This window comes from Tamandua tetradactyla, chromosome X (assembly GCF_023851605.1).
Source record: "Tamandua tetradactyla isolate mTamTet1 chromosome X, mTamTet1.pri, whole genome shotgun sequence".
Classification (NCBI taxonomy): domain Eukaryota; kingdom Metazoa; phylum Chordata; class Mammalia; order Pilosa; family Myrmecophagidae; genus Tamandua; species Tamandua tetradactyla.
In genome coordinates this window covers 100,967,129-100,985,015 of record NC_135353.1, presented here as the reverse complement: position 1 = coordinate 100,985,015, position 17,887 = coordinate 100,967,129, and the positions used below count along the sequence as shown (strand labels likewise).

At 34.3% G+C, this 17,887-nt stretch overlaps 1 protein-coding gene across 3 annotated transcripts in view; it reads right to left on the bottom strand.

The window, feature by feature from the left end:
* The window catches only part of TEX11 (testis expressed 11), a 483,245-nt gene that overhangs the window by 245,229 nt on the left and 220,129 nt on the right, over positions 1–17,887 (bottom strand). For all 3 annotated transcript variants that reach the window (XM_077147058.1, XM_077147060.1, XM_077147059.1), the window contains exons 12-13: positions 16,142–16,223; positions 13,269–13,347 (exon numbers count right to left, since the gene is read on the bottom strand). In XM_077147058.1, the coding sequence (XP_077003173.1) occupies positions 13,269–13,347; positions 16,142–16,223 (161 nt within the window). The remainder of the gene's footprint in view (positions 1–13,268; positions 13,348–16,141; positions 16,224–17,887) is intronic.

The window sequence follows — 17,887 nt, the reverse complement described above, 5'->3', positions numbered from 1 at the left end:
TGAACAATATTAACTTAAATCCTAGATGCCAGTGGATGTTTGCTTTTATTTACTAGTGGTAAATAGACTTTCAGATCTATCCCAGAAAGGAATTAGTATTGAGACTACGGGGACTTCAATATTCAATCTGTCTCTTTTTCCATATTTTCAGGATATTATCTTACTCATCTCAGTTAGCATATCATTTCTGAAACCCACTGTAAGTGCTTATGATTACACTATGTTCCAGTTTGCTAGCTGCCAGAATGCAACACACCAGAGATGGATTGGCTTTTAATAAAAGGGGATTTATTTTGTTAGTTCTTCAGAGGAAAGGCAGCTAACTTTCCATTGAGGTTCTCTCTCACGTGGGAAGGCACAGGATGGTCTCTGCTGGCCTTCTCTCCAGGCCCCTGGGTTCCAACAACTTTCCCCAGGGTGACTTCTTTCTGCACCTCCAAAGGCCTGGGCTGAGCTGCGAGTGCCGAGATGAGGTATGCTGAGCTGCTTGGGCTGTGCTACATTGTGCTCTTTCATTTAAGCACCAGCCAATTAAGTCAAACGTCATTCATTGCAGCAGGCACGCCTCCTAGCCGACTGCAGATGTAATCAGCAACAGATGAGGTTCATGTACCATTGGCTCATGTTGGCAGCAACAGAACTAGGCACGTTCACCTGGCCAAGTTGACAACGGAATCTAACTACCACACACTATGAGAAGAATGTATTTCATTCAAACAGACAATAGAAGATTTGCTCAATTCCTATGTATGATTTTATTATATTTTATCTTATATCTTAGGGTTAAACATTTTTTTGGAGGCATATCACCCTTATAAGTTTATGGAAAAATAATATTTGATATACTAAATTTTCTCTAAACAGAACTTTATAGGAATTCATTTGAAATATTTTTACTGCAATATTCAACAATGAGTTCAAAAACTGTTACATTAATAAGATAACACCAGGCCTTATGTAACAGAAAGGCTGGGTACAAACTGGTTAACCTGCAAGACTTTCTATTCTTCATTTTTACATTATTAACGCAAACAGGTTGTTTCTACTATACCTCCTAACTCTGACATCCCAAGATTCTGATGTTGATTTTTCAAACCTGATTCTGCTCCCCTCTGTTCTTGATTTAATTTGGTGATGTCAATATAATTTCCTACATTTTTTCCTATATTTTGATTTGTTGCATTGGCTTTCCTAGATTACTACCTCCAAGTTTCTGATGTTATATTGGTAGTCTCATTCCAATTCAAAATTCCTTCGCTTGATTGTTTGATTTGATATTCTTATCACCGAAATGAAGTGCAATCAATAAATTAATACTATTTAATTTGTACCAAATGGAATACTTGTAGTCTTTTGCCAATATTAATATAAAATGATCTATACTATCATTACAACTATGGAAAATTATGTCCCAATGTAAACAAGGAGTCCAAGGAAATTTAAAAACCTAAACAGATTATTTGTAAGGATAATATGATTGGACACGATCTTTTTAATTTTAAAATTTTCATCAAAGTCACGTGTGTTTGTATAGTAAAAATAATACATAAACATTTTTAAAAGAAGGAATTAAAATTCAAGATGAGGAGACAGGAACATAATACTGAGTTGCTCTAAAGGAGTTCAGGGCCCCTGGAGCACATGAATTTGCATTATAACTAAGAGAATTTATAGATGAGAGTCATTAATTCTAGACATTTTTAAGAAATAATGGAAAATTAGAAGGGTTATAAAGACTGGAGAAAAGAAAAGTTCTGATTTTTGCTTTTAAACGGGCAAGTAGATTCCCAAATTTGCCACTGAAAGCATGGTTCAAAGACCAACAGCATTGGCATATCTAGGGGTTTGTGAGAAATGCAGATTTCAGGCACCATCCCGGACCTACTGAATCAGAATCTGCATTCTAACAAGATCTTCAGCTGACTGTATATACCTTATATTTGAGAAGCATTAATATAAACCTGCAAGGATTCACTGAAAAAAAAGTCATGCCAAATTAACCTTATTTTGCCTTTTGGTAGGTTTACTAAAATGTCAAAGATTAAATGGACATAATCTTTCAATTTCAGGAAACCAACTCATAATAATAGAGTACCGAGCCATCATCTGCTTTTCTAAAATCCGAAGCATATCCTCTTCCCTCATATAGCACTATGTATTATCAGACTCTCATAAGAGTATAACCTAAAATTTTCTGCTCTCTGGCCCCTAATGAAGCTTGCATGGAAACAGTGAATTTCAAAAAATATTTAAGAGATGTAGTTATTTCCATCCATTCATTTAAATATTAGAAATTTTATTCTTGTATCAAGGTGGATCATCAGAAAACAAGATCTGGACTACATTAGCATAGTCCTCTGAAGAAAAGAATTCATTCTGCTAACAGTTAATGTTCTGTACATTCAGTTTTTGTTACTAAAAAAACTTCTATATATAAAATATACTTATATTTTTGCTATAAAATTCTTATTAAAGGCATTGTCCATTACATACATAATGCAACTTCCAATACAGTTTACAGCTCTCAAGTATATAACATTAAATGAGTGTAGCAGGCTGTGTTTAGAAAAATCAACTTCCAGAGCAATTAGACAAGAAAAAGAAATACAAGTCATCAAAATTGGAAAGGAAGAAGTAAAACTATCACTGTTTGCAGATGATATGATACTGTATGTCGAAAACCCTGAAAAATCCACAGAAGAACTACTAGAGCTAATAAACGAGTACAGCAAAGTGGCAGGTTACAAGATCAACATTCAAAAATCTGTAGTGTTTCTATACTCTACTAATGAACAATCTGTGGGGGAAATCAATAAATGAATTCCATTTACAATTGCAACTAAAAGAATAAAATACTTAGGAATAAATTTAACTAAAGAGACAAAAGACCTATACAAAGAAAACTACAAGAAACTGTTAAAAGAAATCACAGAAGACCTAAACAGATGGAAGGGCATACCGTGTTCATGGATTGGAAGACTAAATATAGTTAAGATGTCAATTCTACCTAAATTGATTTACAGATTCAACGCAATACCAATCAAAATCCCAACAACTTAATTTTCAGAAATAGAAAAACCAATAAGCAAATTGATCTGGAAGGGCAGGGTGCCCTGAATTGCTAAAAGAATCTAGAGGAAAAAAAATGAAGCTGGAGGTCTCACGCTGTCTGACTTTAAGGCATCTTATGAAGCCACAGTGGTCAAAACAGCATGGTACTGGCATAAAGATAGATATATTGACCAATGGAATCTAATAGGGTGTTCAGATATAGACCCTCTCATCTATGGACATTTGATCTTTGATAAGGCAGTCAAGCCAACTCATCTGGGACAGAACAGTCTCTTCAATAAATGGTGCCTAGAGAACTGGATATCCATTTGCAAAAGAATGAAAGAGGACCCATATCTCACACCCTATACAAAAGTTAACTCAAAATGGATCAAAGATCTAAACATCAGGTCTAAGACCATAAAACAGTTAGAGGAAATGTAGGAAAATATCTTATAAATCTTATAATTGGAGGCGGTTTTATACACCTTACACCTAAAGCAAGAGCACTGAAGAAAGAACTAAATAAATGGGAACTCCTCAAAATTAAACACTTTTGTGCATCAAAGAACTTCATCAAGAAAGTAAAAAGACAGCCTACACAATGGAGACAATATTTGGAAACAACATATCAGATAAAGGTCTAGTATCCAGAATTTATAAAGAGATTGTTCAACTCAACAACAAAAAGACAGCCAATCCAATTACAAAATGGGAAAAAGATTTGAACAGACACCTCTCAGAAGAGGAAATACAAATGGCCAAAAGGCACATGAAGAGATGCTCAACGTCCCTGGTCATTAGAGAAATGCAAATCAAAACCACAATGAGATATCATTTCACACCCACCAGAATGGCCATTATCAACAAAACAGAAAATGACAAGTGCTGGAGAGGATGTGGAGAAAGAGGCACACTTATTCACTGTTGGTGGGAATGTCAAATGGTACAACCACTGTGGAAGGCAGTTTGGCAGTTCCTCAAAAAGCTGAATATAGAATTGCCATATGACCCAGCAATACCATTACTAGGTATCTACTCAAAGGACATGAGGGCAAAGACACAAATGGACATTTTCACACCAATGTTTATAGCAGCATTATTTATTATGGAAATGGGGCTGTTCTGGGGTACTGAAGACCATGGGAGCACAGTACAGCATCAAGGGAAGAGCAGGAAGAAGTGAGGAACGATGGTAAAGAACCATGAATAGCTTGTTCCACAGAAGAGGACATGGAAGTCTTCTTCCCCAAGAATGGGGTAGGAGGTGGGGCATGGCTGAATACTGATCATGGCTTTTGATCACCAAATTCAGAAGGTTGAGTCAAGGCTCAGAGCTGCTATTTCAGCCAATCCAGGACACAGAAAATCAAGGCCACTGTTTCAACCCTGTCCCCAACAAAGACATAGGCAGTGGAGGTTTAAAGGCACAGTATGTCCCTACGGTTATGGAGAACAATTTGCTGATCTTGAGAATTGCTCTTGTGAAGCTTATGTATGTAGCAGAGAAGCTTAGCCTCTCTATAGGTAGGCCTAAGAGTCACCTGCAGAGAATATCTTTTGTTGCTCAGAGGTGGTCTTTCTCTCTCTAAGCCCAACTCTTCAGTGAAACCATTGCCTTGCCCCCTATGTGAGACACTGCATCCAGGGATAAAAGTCTCCCTGGTGATGTGGGAGATGATCCCCAAGGGTGAGCCTGGCCCTGGCACCATGGGATCAACAATGCCATACTGGCCAAAAGGGGGAAGAGAAGTATAACAAATAAGGTATCAGTGGTTGAAAGAGTTCAAATAGAGTTGAGAGGCTACACTGGAGATCACTCTTACACATGTTTCAGGTAGACATTGCTACTTATCATAACTTGCAAAACCTCAACCAAAACCATTCCTGCCAATCCTGAAGAATACACAGGACATTATATAAGATTTTACATAGGTTCATGCATTAGGGTAACTCTCCCAAACCTACAACCTCCAGATGGGTCTGTGGACCAGATAAGTCCTGAAATGCAGAGGGGCTAGCCCTTCCAGAACATCAAATAGTTCCATCTCCCTATCCCATATGATCGATAGCCCCTTCCAATATGAAAAAGTTAGAAAGGACATAGCTCAAATACCCCTAAAGAGTGGGAGAAAGATCAAAGGTGATGGTGGCATTATACAGAGAAGGTTGGGTTTAACAAATGAGTATGAGTGCTGAAACATTATATTGATATTTCTTTTAGCCTCCAGTACCTTAGAGCTACTAAAAATAAAAACCTAAAATTGTGGAATTGTAACGCATACCAAACTCTGAAATCTGTTCTATTAAAAATTGTTGTGATATACTTTGGAATTTATTGTTTTTATGTATGTATATATATATATATATATATATATATATATAATTTAAAGAGAAGAAGGAGTATAACAAGATAGGATTTAACAAATGAGTATGACTGCTGAATCATTACATTGATATTTCTATTGGTCTCCAGTGTCTTGGAGAATCAGGAAGAGAAAATGAAAAATCATGGAACTTTAACTTCTACCAAACTTTAAAATCTGTTCTATAAATCCTTGTTAAACTGTACTTGGAAATTTATTGCTTTTTTGGTATATATGTTATCTTTCACAATAAAAAAAACGATAAAAAAAAACAACACAGCTTAGCAGACTGGATAAAAAATTATGATCCATCTACATGGTGTCTACAAGAGACTTACTCAAGGACACAAATAGGTTGAAAGTAAAAAGGTTGGAAAAAGATATTCCATGGAAAATGTAACCAAAAGAGAGCTGGGATAGCTATAACAATATCAGACAACACAGACTTTAGATGCAAAACTGTTATAAGAGATGAAGAAGGACACTATATATTAATAAAAGGGGAATTCCATCAAGAAGTAACAATAGTAAATACTTACACATTTAATCAGAGTTCCCCAAAATACATGAGACAAACACTAGCAAAACTGAAAGGTGAAATAAACATCTCTACAATAACTGTTGGAGAGTTCAATGCACCACTCTCATCAGGAGAAACAACATCTAGACAGAGGAATAATAAGAAAACAGAGAACTTGAATAACACGATAAATGAACAAGACCTAACAGACATATACAGGACACTGCACCCTACAGCAGCAGGATACACATTTTTCTCAAGTCCTCATGGATCATTCTCCAGGACAGACCACACGTTGGAACACAAATCAAGTCTCAATAAATTCAAAATGACTGAAATAATACAAAGCACTTTCTCTAACCATAATGAAATGAAGCTGAAAAGCAATAATAGGTGGAGAACAGGAAATTCACTAATTCATGGACGTTAAACTACACACCTTTAAACAATCAGTGGGTCAAAGAAGAAATTGAAAGATAAATGAGGAAGTACCTCGAGACTAATGAAAATGAGAACACAGCATATCAAAACTTATGGAATGCAGTGAAGGCAGTGCTTGTACAAAAACTTATAGCTCTAAACACCTATATTAAAAAATAAGAGCTAAAATTAAAGACCTAATTGCACACTTGGAAGAACTAGAAATGGAACAGGAAACCAATCCCAAAGCAAGAAGAAGGAAAGAAATAAAAATGGAGTGGAAATAAATTAAACTGAGTTAAAAAAAATAAAAGAATAAACCACACCCCAATGCTACCTTTTGAGATGATCAATACAACTGACAAAACCTTAGCTAGATTGTAAAGAAAAAAAGAGGATGCATATAAACAAAATCAGAAATGAAAAGAGGGCCATATCTACCAACCCCAACTGAAATAAAAAGGGTCAAAAAAGAACACTAAGAACAACTGTATGCCAAAAAAATTAGAAAGCTTAGATGAAACGGATTCATTCCTGGAAACACACAAACAACCTTCAATGAGTCTAGAAGAAACAGAAGACCTCCACATACCCATTATAAGGAACAGATCAAATCAGTCATCAAAAACCTTCAAACAAAGAAAAGTCGAGGACCAGATGGTTTCACAGGTGAATTCTACCAATCATTCCAAGAAGAATTAATACCAATCCTGCTGAAACACTTTCAAAAAATTGAAGAGGAGGAAACATTTCCTAACTCATCGTATGAGGCCAGCATCACCCTAATACCAAAGCCAGGCAAAGGTACTACAAGAAAAGAACATTACAGACCAATTTCTCTAATGAATATAGATTTAAAAATCTGCAAAAATACTTGCAAATAGAATCCAACAGTACATTAAAAGATTTATACACCATGATCAAGTAGACATTATTCCAAATATGCAATGGAGGTTCAACACAAGAAAATCAATCAATTTGATACACCACATTAACAAATCAAAGGGTCCCGGGAAAACCACATTACCATCTTGATTGATGAAGAAAAGGCATATGTCAAAATCCAGTATCCTTCCCTGATAAAAACATTTCAAAAGACAGAAATATAATGGACCTTTCTCAACATAATTAAGGGCATATATGAAAAACTCAGAGCTAACATCATTCTCAATGGTGAAAAACTGAAAGCTCTCCCTCTAAGATCTGGAACAAGACAAGGACATCCACTGTCATCATCTATTCACTTTGTGCCAGAAGTTCTAGTTAGTGCAGTTAGGAAATAAAAAGCATTCAAATCAGAAAGGAAGAAGTAAAATGTTCACTATTTCCAGATGACCTGATCCTATATATAGAAGGTCCTGAAAAATCTACAGCAACGCCACTAGAACTAATAAATGAGTTCAGAGAAGTGGGGGTTGGGGGTGGATACAAGATCAATATGCAAATGAGTATTTTTCCATACACTAGTAATGCGCAATCTGAGGAGGAAATCAAGAAAAAAATTCAACTTACAACAGCAACTTAAAGAATCAAATATCTTGGAATAAATTTAACCAAGGATAAAAAGGACTCGTACTTTACAGAAAACTACAGAACATTACTAAAAGAAATCAAAGAAGACCTAAATAAATGTAAAGACATTTCATGTTCATGGATTGGAAGACTAAATATAGTTAAGATATCAATTCTAACCAGACTGATTTACAGATTCAACACAATCCCAATGAACATTCCAATAGTTTATTTTGTAAAAATGGAAAAGCCAATTATTAAATGTATTTGGAAGGATAAGGAACCCAAACAGCCAAAAACAGCTTGAAAAAGAAGAACAAAACTGGAGGACTCACATTTCCTGACTTTAAAGCATTTATAAAGCCACAGTGGTCAAAACATATGGTAGTTGCATAAACACAGATGTATTGACCAATGGAACCTACTTGAGAATTCAGATACAGACCCTCACATCTATGGCTGATATTTGAGAAGGCCACCAAGTCCACTCAACTAGGGCAGAATAGTCTCTTCAACAAATAGTGCTCAGAGGACTGGTTATCCATATACAAAATAATGAAAGAGGACCCCTATTTCACATTCCATATAAAAATTAACTGGAGATGGATCAAAGACCTAAATATAAGAATGAGGACCATAATGCTCCTAAGAAGAAAATGTAGGGAAGCATATTTAAGATCTTGGGCTACGCAATGGTTTCTTAGACTGTGTGCCGGTTTGAAAGGATGTATGTACCCTAGAAAAGCCATATTTTAATCCTAATCCCATTTTGTAAAGGCAGCAATTTATAATCCCCATTCATCACTGCATGTCTGAAACTATAATCAGATCATCTCCCTGGAGATGTAATTCAATCAAGAGTGGTTGTTAAACTGGATTAGGTGGAGGTATGTCTCTACCCATTCGAGTGGGTTTTGATTAGTTTACAGGAATCCTATAAAAGATTGAATCTTTTGGAGAAAAAGATATTCTGAGAGAAGCAGAGAACAACAGAGCCGCGAGAAAGCCATGACAAGACCACCACAGAACCAGAAGCAGAGAGTTCACCAGCCAGTGAGGCAACTTACTCAATGGGAGAAAATATTTGGAAACCATGTATCCGATAAGGGTTTAATATACAGAATATATAAAGAAATCCTACAACACAGCAATAAGAATTTTAAAATGGGCAAAAGACTTAACAGATTTCTATTAACAGTCTTCAAAGAGGAAACTCAAAAGGCTAAAAAGCACATGAAAATATGCTCAACATTACTAGTTATTAGGGAAATGCAAATCAAAACCACAGTGAGATACTTTACACATACTAGAATGACAACTATTAAAAAAAAACTACAAGTGTTGGAGAGAATGTGGAGAAGCAGCAACACTCATCCACTGCTGGTGGGAATGTAAAATGGTACAGCCATTGTGTTAGTCAGGGTTGTCTAGAGAAACAGAATCAACAGGAGGAATCTGTAAATATGAGATTTATAAGTGTCTCACATAACCATGGGAATGGAAGAGTCCAAAATTCGTAGGGCAGGCTGTGAAGCTGGTGGCTCCAATGAAGGGTCTGAACAAACTTCACAGGAGAGGCTCGCTGGCTGAAGAAGCACTGAAAGAGTTTCCTTTCTTCCTTAAAAGCCTCCAACTGATTGGATTATTTCATTGTCGGAGACATGCCTTAGTAGATGTGATCTGGGGCAATCTGTGGCTTGCGATTTAATACACCAGTCATTGGGTTTATCAACCATCTGCGAAATATCCTTACAGCAATGGTCAAGCCAGTACTTGCTGACCAGACAACCTGGCATAATCACTTGGTCACGCTGACACCAGAACCTAACCATTACAACCACTGTGGAAGACAGTTTGCCAGTTCTTCAGGAAGCTAAGTACAGAATTATAATATGATCTGACAATCCAACTTGTAGTTATGTACTTAAAAAGAATTCAAAGCAGAGACTCAAACAGACATTTGTACACCATTGTTCACAGAGGCATTATTTACAATTGCCAAAAAATTGAAGCAATCCATGTGTCCATCAACTGATGATTGGATAAACAAAATGTGGTACATACATAGAATGAAATATTATTCAACATTAAAAAGAATGTAGTTCTTGCTCATCCAACAGCATGGATGAACCCTGAAGACATCAGTCTCAGTGAAACAACTCAGACACAAAAGGACAAAATTGCTCGATCTCACTGATATGAAACAATTAGAATAAGCAAACTCATAGAGTTACAATCCAGAATATAGGTTACCAGGGGGAAGAATGGGGTAGAGTATGGGGAGCTGATGCTTACGGTGTGTAGAATTTCTATTTAGGCTGATTTTAAGTGTTTAGAAGTTGACAATGGCGATGACAGTGCACTATTGGGAGTTTAGTTAACAGTGCTGAATGATGTTTGTTCACACACATAATTGTGGTTGAAAGGGGAAATTTTGGGTTATGTATGTTACTAGAAGGAAAGTTAGAAGATAAAACATGGTACTCTATAATACAGTGAACCCTATTGGGGACAATGGATTATGATCAATAGTACAAACATAAGAATGTTCTTTCATTAATTATAACAAATGTACAAGGTTTTAAAATATGATGGTAAATGGGAAAATATACTTAATGTCAACTGAGGACTACTTATCAGTAATATTTTAATATTCTTTCTTCAATCATAATAAAGGTACCATACTAATGCAAAACATCAACAATAGCCAGTATATGGGAATGCTGTATTTTTTACATGACTTTTCTGTTAACCTACAACTTCCTTAATTTAGAAAAACACAATAATTTAAAAAGCACATTATGCTACGTGAAAGAAATCGGACACAAAGTACTACATATTGTATAATTCCATTCATATAAAATGTAAATATAAACAAATCTATGGAGACAGAATTAGATAAGTGGTTATGTAGGGCTGGGGAAGAATAGAGAGATTGTTGGGTGATTACCATGGGGTATGGGGCTTTTTTTCTTAGAGTAATGAAAATGTTCTAAAATTGATTGTAGTGATGAATATACAACTCTGTGGTAGTATTAAAAGCCAGTGATGCATATTTTGGATGAACAGTATGGTATGTGAACATATCACAAAAACTGCTTAGAAAAAAAAGAATCAACTGACATTTCAAAGGTCTAATTTTGTAAGCTCAGTAATTTAACCATATGATGTGGCTGCTAGAAAAGAGCTAATTTAAACATGAGCTGCATTAAAAAGAATTGAAGGTCTACAACAGTGCCACCAAATAGAACTTCCTGTGATGATGGAAATGTTCTATTAAGACAGATATGTGGCTAATGTGACTGAGGACCTGAATTTTTAATTTTGCTTAATTTAAATTTAAATAGCTACCTATGGCTAGTGGTTTCCATATTGTGGCAGTGCAAGTTTAGAACATTTAGAACATGAAACATATATACTATTGGTTAGGTCACACCTGGAGTACTGTGTTCAATTCCAGTTGCCACACTGGAATTCACCCAGAAATTGGCCAAGTCATAAACAATACGAGAATGAACTGGGATAATAAATGAAGAGCTGTCAGATGAAAGATTTACCATTTAGTAGAATTAACAAGTAAAAATTACTGGAAAACATATCAATTTTATATGAGGAAAATTTTTTTTGTTTCAGCTTTGTAAAAATATAGATATTCAAGGGGAGCCTCAATGGCTTCTTATCCTGTAGTTTATGGAGGATTTATGAATCAGGTAGAAGACTGGTCTAGAACAAGGGTTGGCAAACTACAGTCTATGAGTCAAATCTAGCTGACCACCTATTTTTGTAAATAAAGTTTAATGGAACACAGTGACATCCATTCATTTACATTGTTTATGGCTGCTTTCATACTACATACAAAAGAGTTGATAGGTTGACAGAGAATTTATTCTTTAAAAAGCCTAAAATATTTACTATCTGACCTTTTATAGAAAAAATCTGCTAACCTTTGATCTAGAATAAATGGTTCCCAGAATCACCAGGAGAATTAATAAAGAATACAGAGGTCTTGGCTTGTTGAAGTAAGAAAGGGCCTGACCTCCACATTTTTTTATTGTTTCCTATGTGAATTTTTATAGCAGCTTTATTGAGATATAATTCACATAATATACAATTCCCCCACTTGTACAATTCAATGGTTTTTATTATATTCACAGATGTATGCAAACCATCACTATAATCAATTTTAGAACACTTTCACTCCCCCCCAAAGTACTATATATCCATTAACAGTCACTCCCCATTTCCCTCCAATGCCCTAAGTCCTAAGCAACCACTGGTCTTTCCATCTCTACAAATCTGCCTATTCTAGACATACCATATAAATGGTATCATATTCTTCTGTGACTGGCTTCTTTCACTTGCGTGGTTTCAAGGTCCATTCACATTGTAGCATGTTTCAGTATTTCATTTCTTTTTATTGTTGAATAATATTCCATTGTATGACTATACCACATATTTATCTATTAATCAGTAGATGAACATGTGGGTTCTTTCTACTTTTTGGCTATTATGAGTAATGATGCTAGGAATATTCACACCTAAGTTTTGTTTTTTGTGGTCTTTATCTTTTTTGCATGGGCAGGCACCGGGAATGAAACCCGAGGCTCCTGCATGGCAGGCAAGAATTCTGCCACTGAGCCACCATCATCACATCGCCCAGGTCCAAGTTTTTATGTGCCTATTTCCTTTCAATTCTCTTGGGTTTATACCGAGGAGAGAAACTGCTGAGTCATACGGTAATTGTTTTAGTTTTTTGAGGAACTGCCAGACTGTTTTCCAAAGTGGCAGCACTATTTTACATACTCACCACCAGTGCACGTAGGTTCCAATTTCTCCAAACCTTCACCAACACTTTTATTTATCTGTCTTTTTTATTACTGTGGGTGTGAAGCGCTACTTCCCTGTGGTTTTGATTTGCATTTCCCTAATTGATAATGACACTGAGCATCTTTTTATGAGCTTATTGCCCAGTGATTCTGATGTATGCCAAAGTTTGAGAACTACTGGTGTAGAAGAACCTTAAGGTCCCTTTTGACTTAACTGATTCCCTAAAGACAGAGCTAATGAGATACATCACTTGCAGAACTGCACTTGTTCATGCTCCTTACTGCTCCACATGACACTGTCCTGCAAGTTTACATAGCCTAATTCCTGTTTTATCTTATTCCTATCTTATTCCTCTTTCACTTTTTTCTTTTTTAAAATTCCAATGTAAATTTTTAAAATTATCTTTACTGTTTAAGTCATTAAATTAGCAGTTCCATATTTTAACTTGATCAGCATATTGGCAAATATGGTGCACTTTGAATATGGGTCTTAATATATATAATCCATATATGTTAAAAGAATCCTTAGAAAAATGTCAGTCTTTAGAGAAAGGAAAATCAATTCTTCTGTACCTTTCATAATCCATCAGCAGTTTAGCAATGTGCAGACAGAAGTCTAAAGACATGTCAAGATGTAGGATTTCCATGACAGCTAACCAAAAGAAAAAAATGAAATATTCACATCAGTTTCATTTTTGAGGATGCTTAGCTGATTTCAATAATTTTCCTCTATTCAAAATCTACTTACTAAATGTTTTCTATATATCATGTTTTGCCTAACAAACTATCAAAGTATTTTATTAAAGCAATAATATGCAAAACTAGGAAGAGTACAATGAAATAGGCACCCATATATGGATGGCAAAGTAAACTGATACAATCCTTTTGAAAAGCAATTTGACAATACTATATGCAACAAGAACACAGTGGTTAAGATTTTAGAATCTGAAGTCAGCCAGACCTAAATTTGAAATTATTTGCCATCTGTATGGCCATAGGCAAGTTACTTAATTTTTCTGCATCCCGTTTTGTTATCTGTAAAATGAAGGATATACTCACACCAAACTCTCAGGGTTGTTGAGAGCACTGAATGAGATAATGTACATAAAGTATATAGCAAAGCACCTAGCACTTAATAAGTGTTCAATAAATAGCAGCAGTTATTGTTGTTATACACTTTACTTCAACAACTGTACTTCTCAAAAACTATTCTAAATAAATATGGAAGAAAACGCTCATGAACAAAGATATTAAACATAAAGTAAGATATAAAAATGATAAAAAGGGAATATACCCTGAGTGTCCCTGTAGATAAGTGATAAACAACTATGCAACCACTGAAATTGTTGAGTATGAAATAAGGAAAAAATGAATAGACACTAATATTTTTAAATGTTTAGAGATTAAGTGAAAAATCAGAAACAAGTCTCTATTTACTATATGGTCATAATTCTATATATAAAATAAACTAAGATAGGAAAAATACTGAAAATGAAGAATCAAATTGCTAAAAAAGACTGTGTTTAGCTTCAGTTATTCAAACAAATAATAATATAATAAAATTCAGTTATTCAACTCAATTTATTAAAAAATATTTAATGAGTGTCTTCTCTGAGTCAGGCACTGTGCTTAGTGCTGGGAATCTTTCAGTGAACAAAATGCACAAAAAATCCCTGCTTTCAGGGAGCTTATATTATATACTATGGTATATTTTTATTACTTTCCCCAAATTTTTTTTCTTTTTATTTTTTAAATTAATTTTTAAATTTTTTAAAAAAAATAACAACAAACACAAACATTCTTAACATATGATCATTTCATTCTATATATAATCAGTAATTCACAATATCATCACATAGCTGGATATTCATCATCATGATCATTTCTTAGAACATCCAAATTTTCTTAATATCTGCTACACTTTAATAATAAAAATTATATATATTTTCAATTTTTCTACTATAAAAAAATACCAGTTAAATTCTAATGCCAGCAATTAGATTAATTCTAACAGAAAAGTACTTTCACTATCAAAAAAGTGAAGATTATCAAAATACAAGTTTCATATTTTCTCTCAGTACAACAAAGTAAAAGCTATTTTATTATTTTAAACTATAGAAAACTTAGGTTCAGGGAAGTCTACTGATTTGTAACTAAACAATGACTGGCATTGTAACTTTGCCACTCTGAATATGAGGAGTATCTAGATTTAATTTTAAAAAATCAATCTGGAAATAAAGAATAATTTCATTTTAATTCTACTTCTTATCTACATTTAGATAAAAAATTTTAATGGGGAATTTTAGTTCAAAACTAATCAACTTTACATGAGGTAACTAAAATAATCTCTCTCATCTTCCCACATTATATCAGTTTGAATGAGTCTATTTCTTAAATTATTTAGTTGGTTTATTATTTCCCTAGTGCAAAGAAAAAGTGGAGTTGTCTTCCTGTTTGTAACATTCAATCTGTGTATGTGGAGATACTATTACCTAGATATGTGGAATCCTACATACATTTGAGCTTCTGAGGCCTCTTAAGAGATTGGTAAGATTCTAGACATCACAGAAAGATTCTGCAATACTAAATTTAGGATTACTGCCAAATTTCATTATTGTCAAAATCCCAACAAATTGCTATTCTTCATTGGATGATCAGTAATTTTTCTAACCTAATTATGTACAAGTAACACAGCTCTATAAGATTACTCATGCATTAAGCACCATGAAAGATTTTAGAGCAAATTATTTTTACAAATAAACAGAAATTTAAATACTGTTAAGGGCTATTGTGGATAGAGAGACTTTTGTCTCACCCAATACATCAATATAGTAGTAATAAAAGTAATAATATGACAACAACTACAATAGGTAACATGTATTACACCCTAATTATATGCTAAATGCTTTGCATATATTTTCTCATAAGATTCTCAAGATAACACAACGAAATAGATGCTATTATTATAATATCCCTTTTAAAGAGGAAGAAACTGAAGCACAGAAAAAGTTAAATGACTTGCCCAATGACTCAGTTTTTAGCAGGATGTTTATTTTGTGAGGCGTACACTCTAGTCCCTTGAGAATCCTGACTAAACAAATAGCAATGTTTGTAACAGTAATTACAAAAAGCATAGCATTCCAAAAGCTAACAATAGGAAGTTTTCTTCATGGTGGTAGGCAACTTCAGAAGAGTTGGACAGATACAATGCTCTGCTAGACTAATAAAAATTTAACCATTATATTAATCTCTTTTTTTCTTTTTTACCACCTTTTAAATTTGCCTACTATTCTCTCTTCTTTTTCTCTTCCTGTCTGACAATCTTCTGCCTTTCTTATGGTATCAGTTTTCTTCTTAGCCAGCATCAAATTATACCTATTGTTATCTTATATACAACAAATTGGTGGTGATATTTCAAAGTTGTGTGCTCCATATAGGGATGATACCTTCAAGAAGTTCTTCATTAGCTTTTTCAGCTTTCAAGAGGATTTTCATCTTTAAGAAAAGCCCAGCTGGATCTAAATGTTCCTATTTTAAACAAAGAAATCACAATGATATTAGAACTATGGAATGTAAAAGAACATTTTCATTCACACCACAGCAGGATGACTCATGATTAAAGAAAATCAAAATTATAAAAGACCATATCATAACATCTGGACTATCTCTGAGGATATTTTCTGATACTTGATTCAAGCTAAATGAAATAATATGAGGAAAACAATATACAAACCATTGAGTGACAAGTATTTAATAGCAAAGTTGATACTTAAACTATATAATGAATCTGATAACTGATGTTTGGGATTTTGTTTATCAAGAACATGGCCCCAGGGCCCAGCCCAGCCACCAGCAATCTATCTCTGAGCAGTACCAGGGCATGAGGATCTTATGGAAGCCATTTGGATTCTCAAGAAGACTTCTGAAGGTAAAAAGCTGTAGTGTAACTAATTCAGAATCACTGATTCCACTAGCTTGGACATTACTGAGACAGAAACTTAGCAAAGCATGTGATACTTTCTCACTGGGTCAAAGAAAAAGATTCTTAACTATACCAGAAATAGAAACAAATCAGAGAGACAGTGAATTGCTTTCACCACCCTCTGATGTTTGAGGAATGACAAAACTTGAAAGAACATCTTTTAAAAAGACAGTCATCGTTCTGGGTCTTAAAGTAAAGACCTTCTTATATAAGTGGTTATACTAATACTCAAAAAACTAGAAATGGAGGGGAACTTCATCAACCTCATCAGATGCATCTATGAAAACCAGATAACTAATACATAAATAATGGCGAACTACTGAAAGCTTTCACCCTAATATCAGGAACAAGACAAGAATGTCCACTCTTGCACTTCTATTCAACATTGTAATTGCCAGGGCAATTAGGGAAGAAAAAGAAATAAAAGGCATTTAGATTGGAAAGGAATTTTTAAAAAATTATTTACTGATGACATGGTCTTGTATATAAAAATTTTTAAGAAGAATCCACTAAAAACCATTAAAGCTAAAAAAAATCAAGTTCAGCAAGGTCACAGGACACAGGTCAATATAAAAAAAATCAATCATACTTACATACACTAGTAAGGTACAATCCAAAAAAGAAACTAAGAAAATAATTTCATTTACAGTAATATCTAAAATAATAAAATATATAGAAATAAATTTAACAAAATAAGTGAAAGAATTGTATACCAAAAACTACAAAACATTATTGAAGGAATTTAAAGTAATGGAAAGATATCCCATGTTTCTGGATTACAGCACTTAACATAAAGATGGCAAAATTTCCCAAATTGGTCTACAGATTCAATACAATCCCTATCAATATCCCAGTTGGCTTCTTTGCAGAAATTGACAAGCTGACCCTAAAATTCATTAAGAAATGCAAGAGGCCCAGAATAGCCAAAATAATCTTGAAAAAGAGCAAAATTGGAAAACCAATACTTCCCCACATCAAAGTAATTATACTTTCACATAGCCATTGGCTGTGGATAAGAGTTCCTAGTGCTCCACATCCTTTTCAATACTTAGCATTATTAATTACATTGTCAGACTTTTACATTTTTGCCAGTCTGGTGAGTAGTTTACTTTCTTTAATATGTTCTCTTTTCCTTCTTAGTCTATACTGTGGGTCTTCCCTAAGATTCAGCTACTAAAAAGAACTCAATACTCCTTACAAGCTCTCTTTC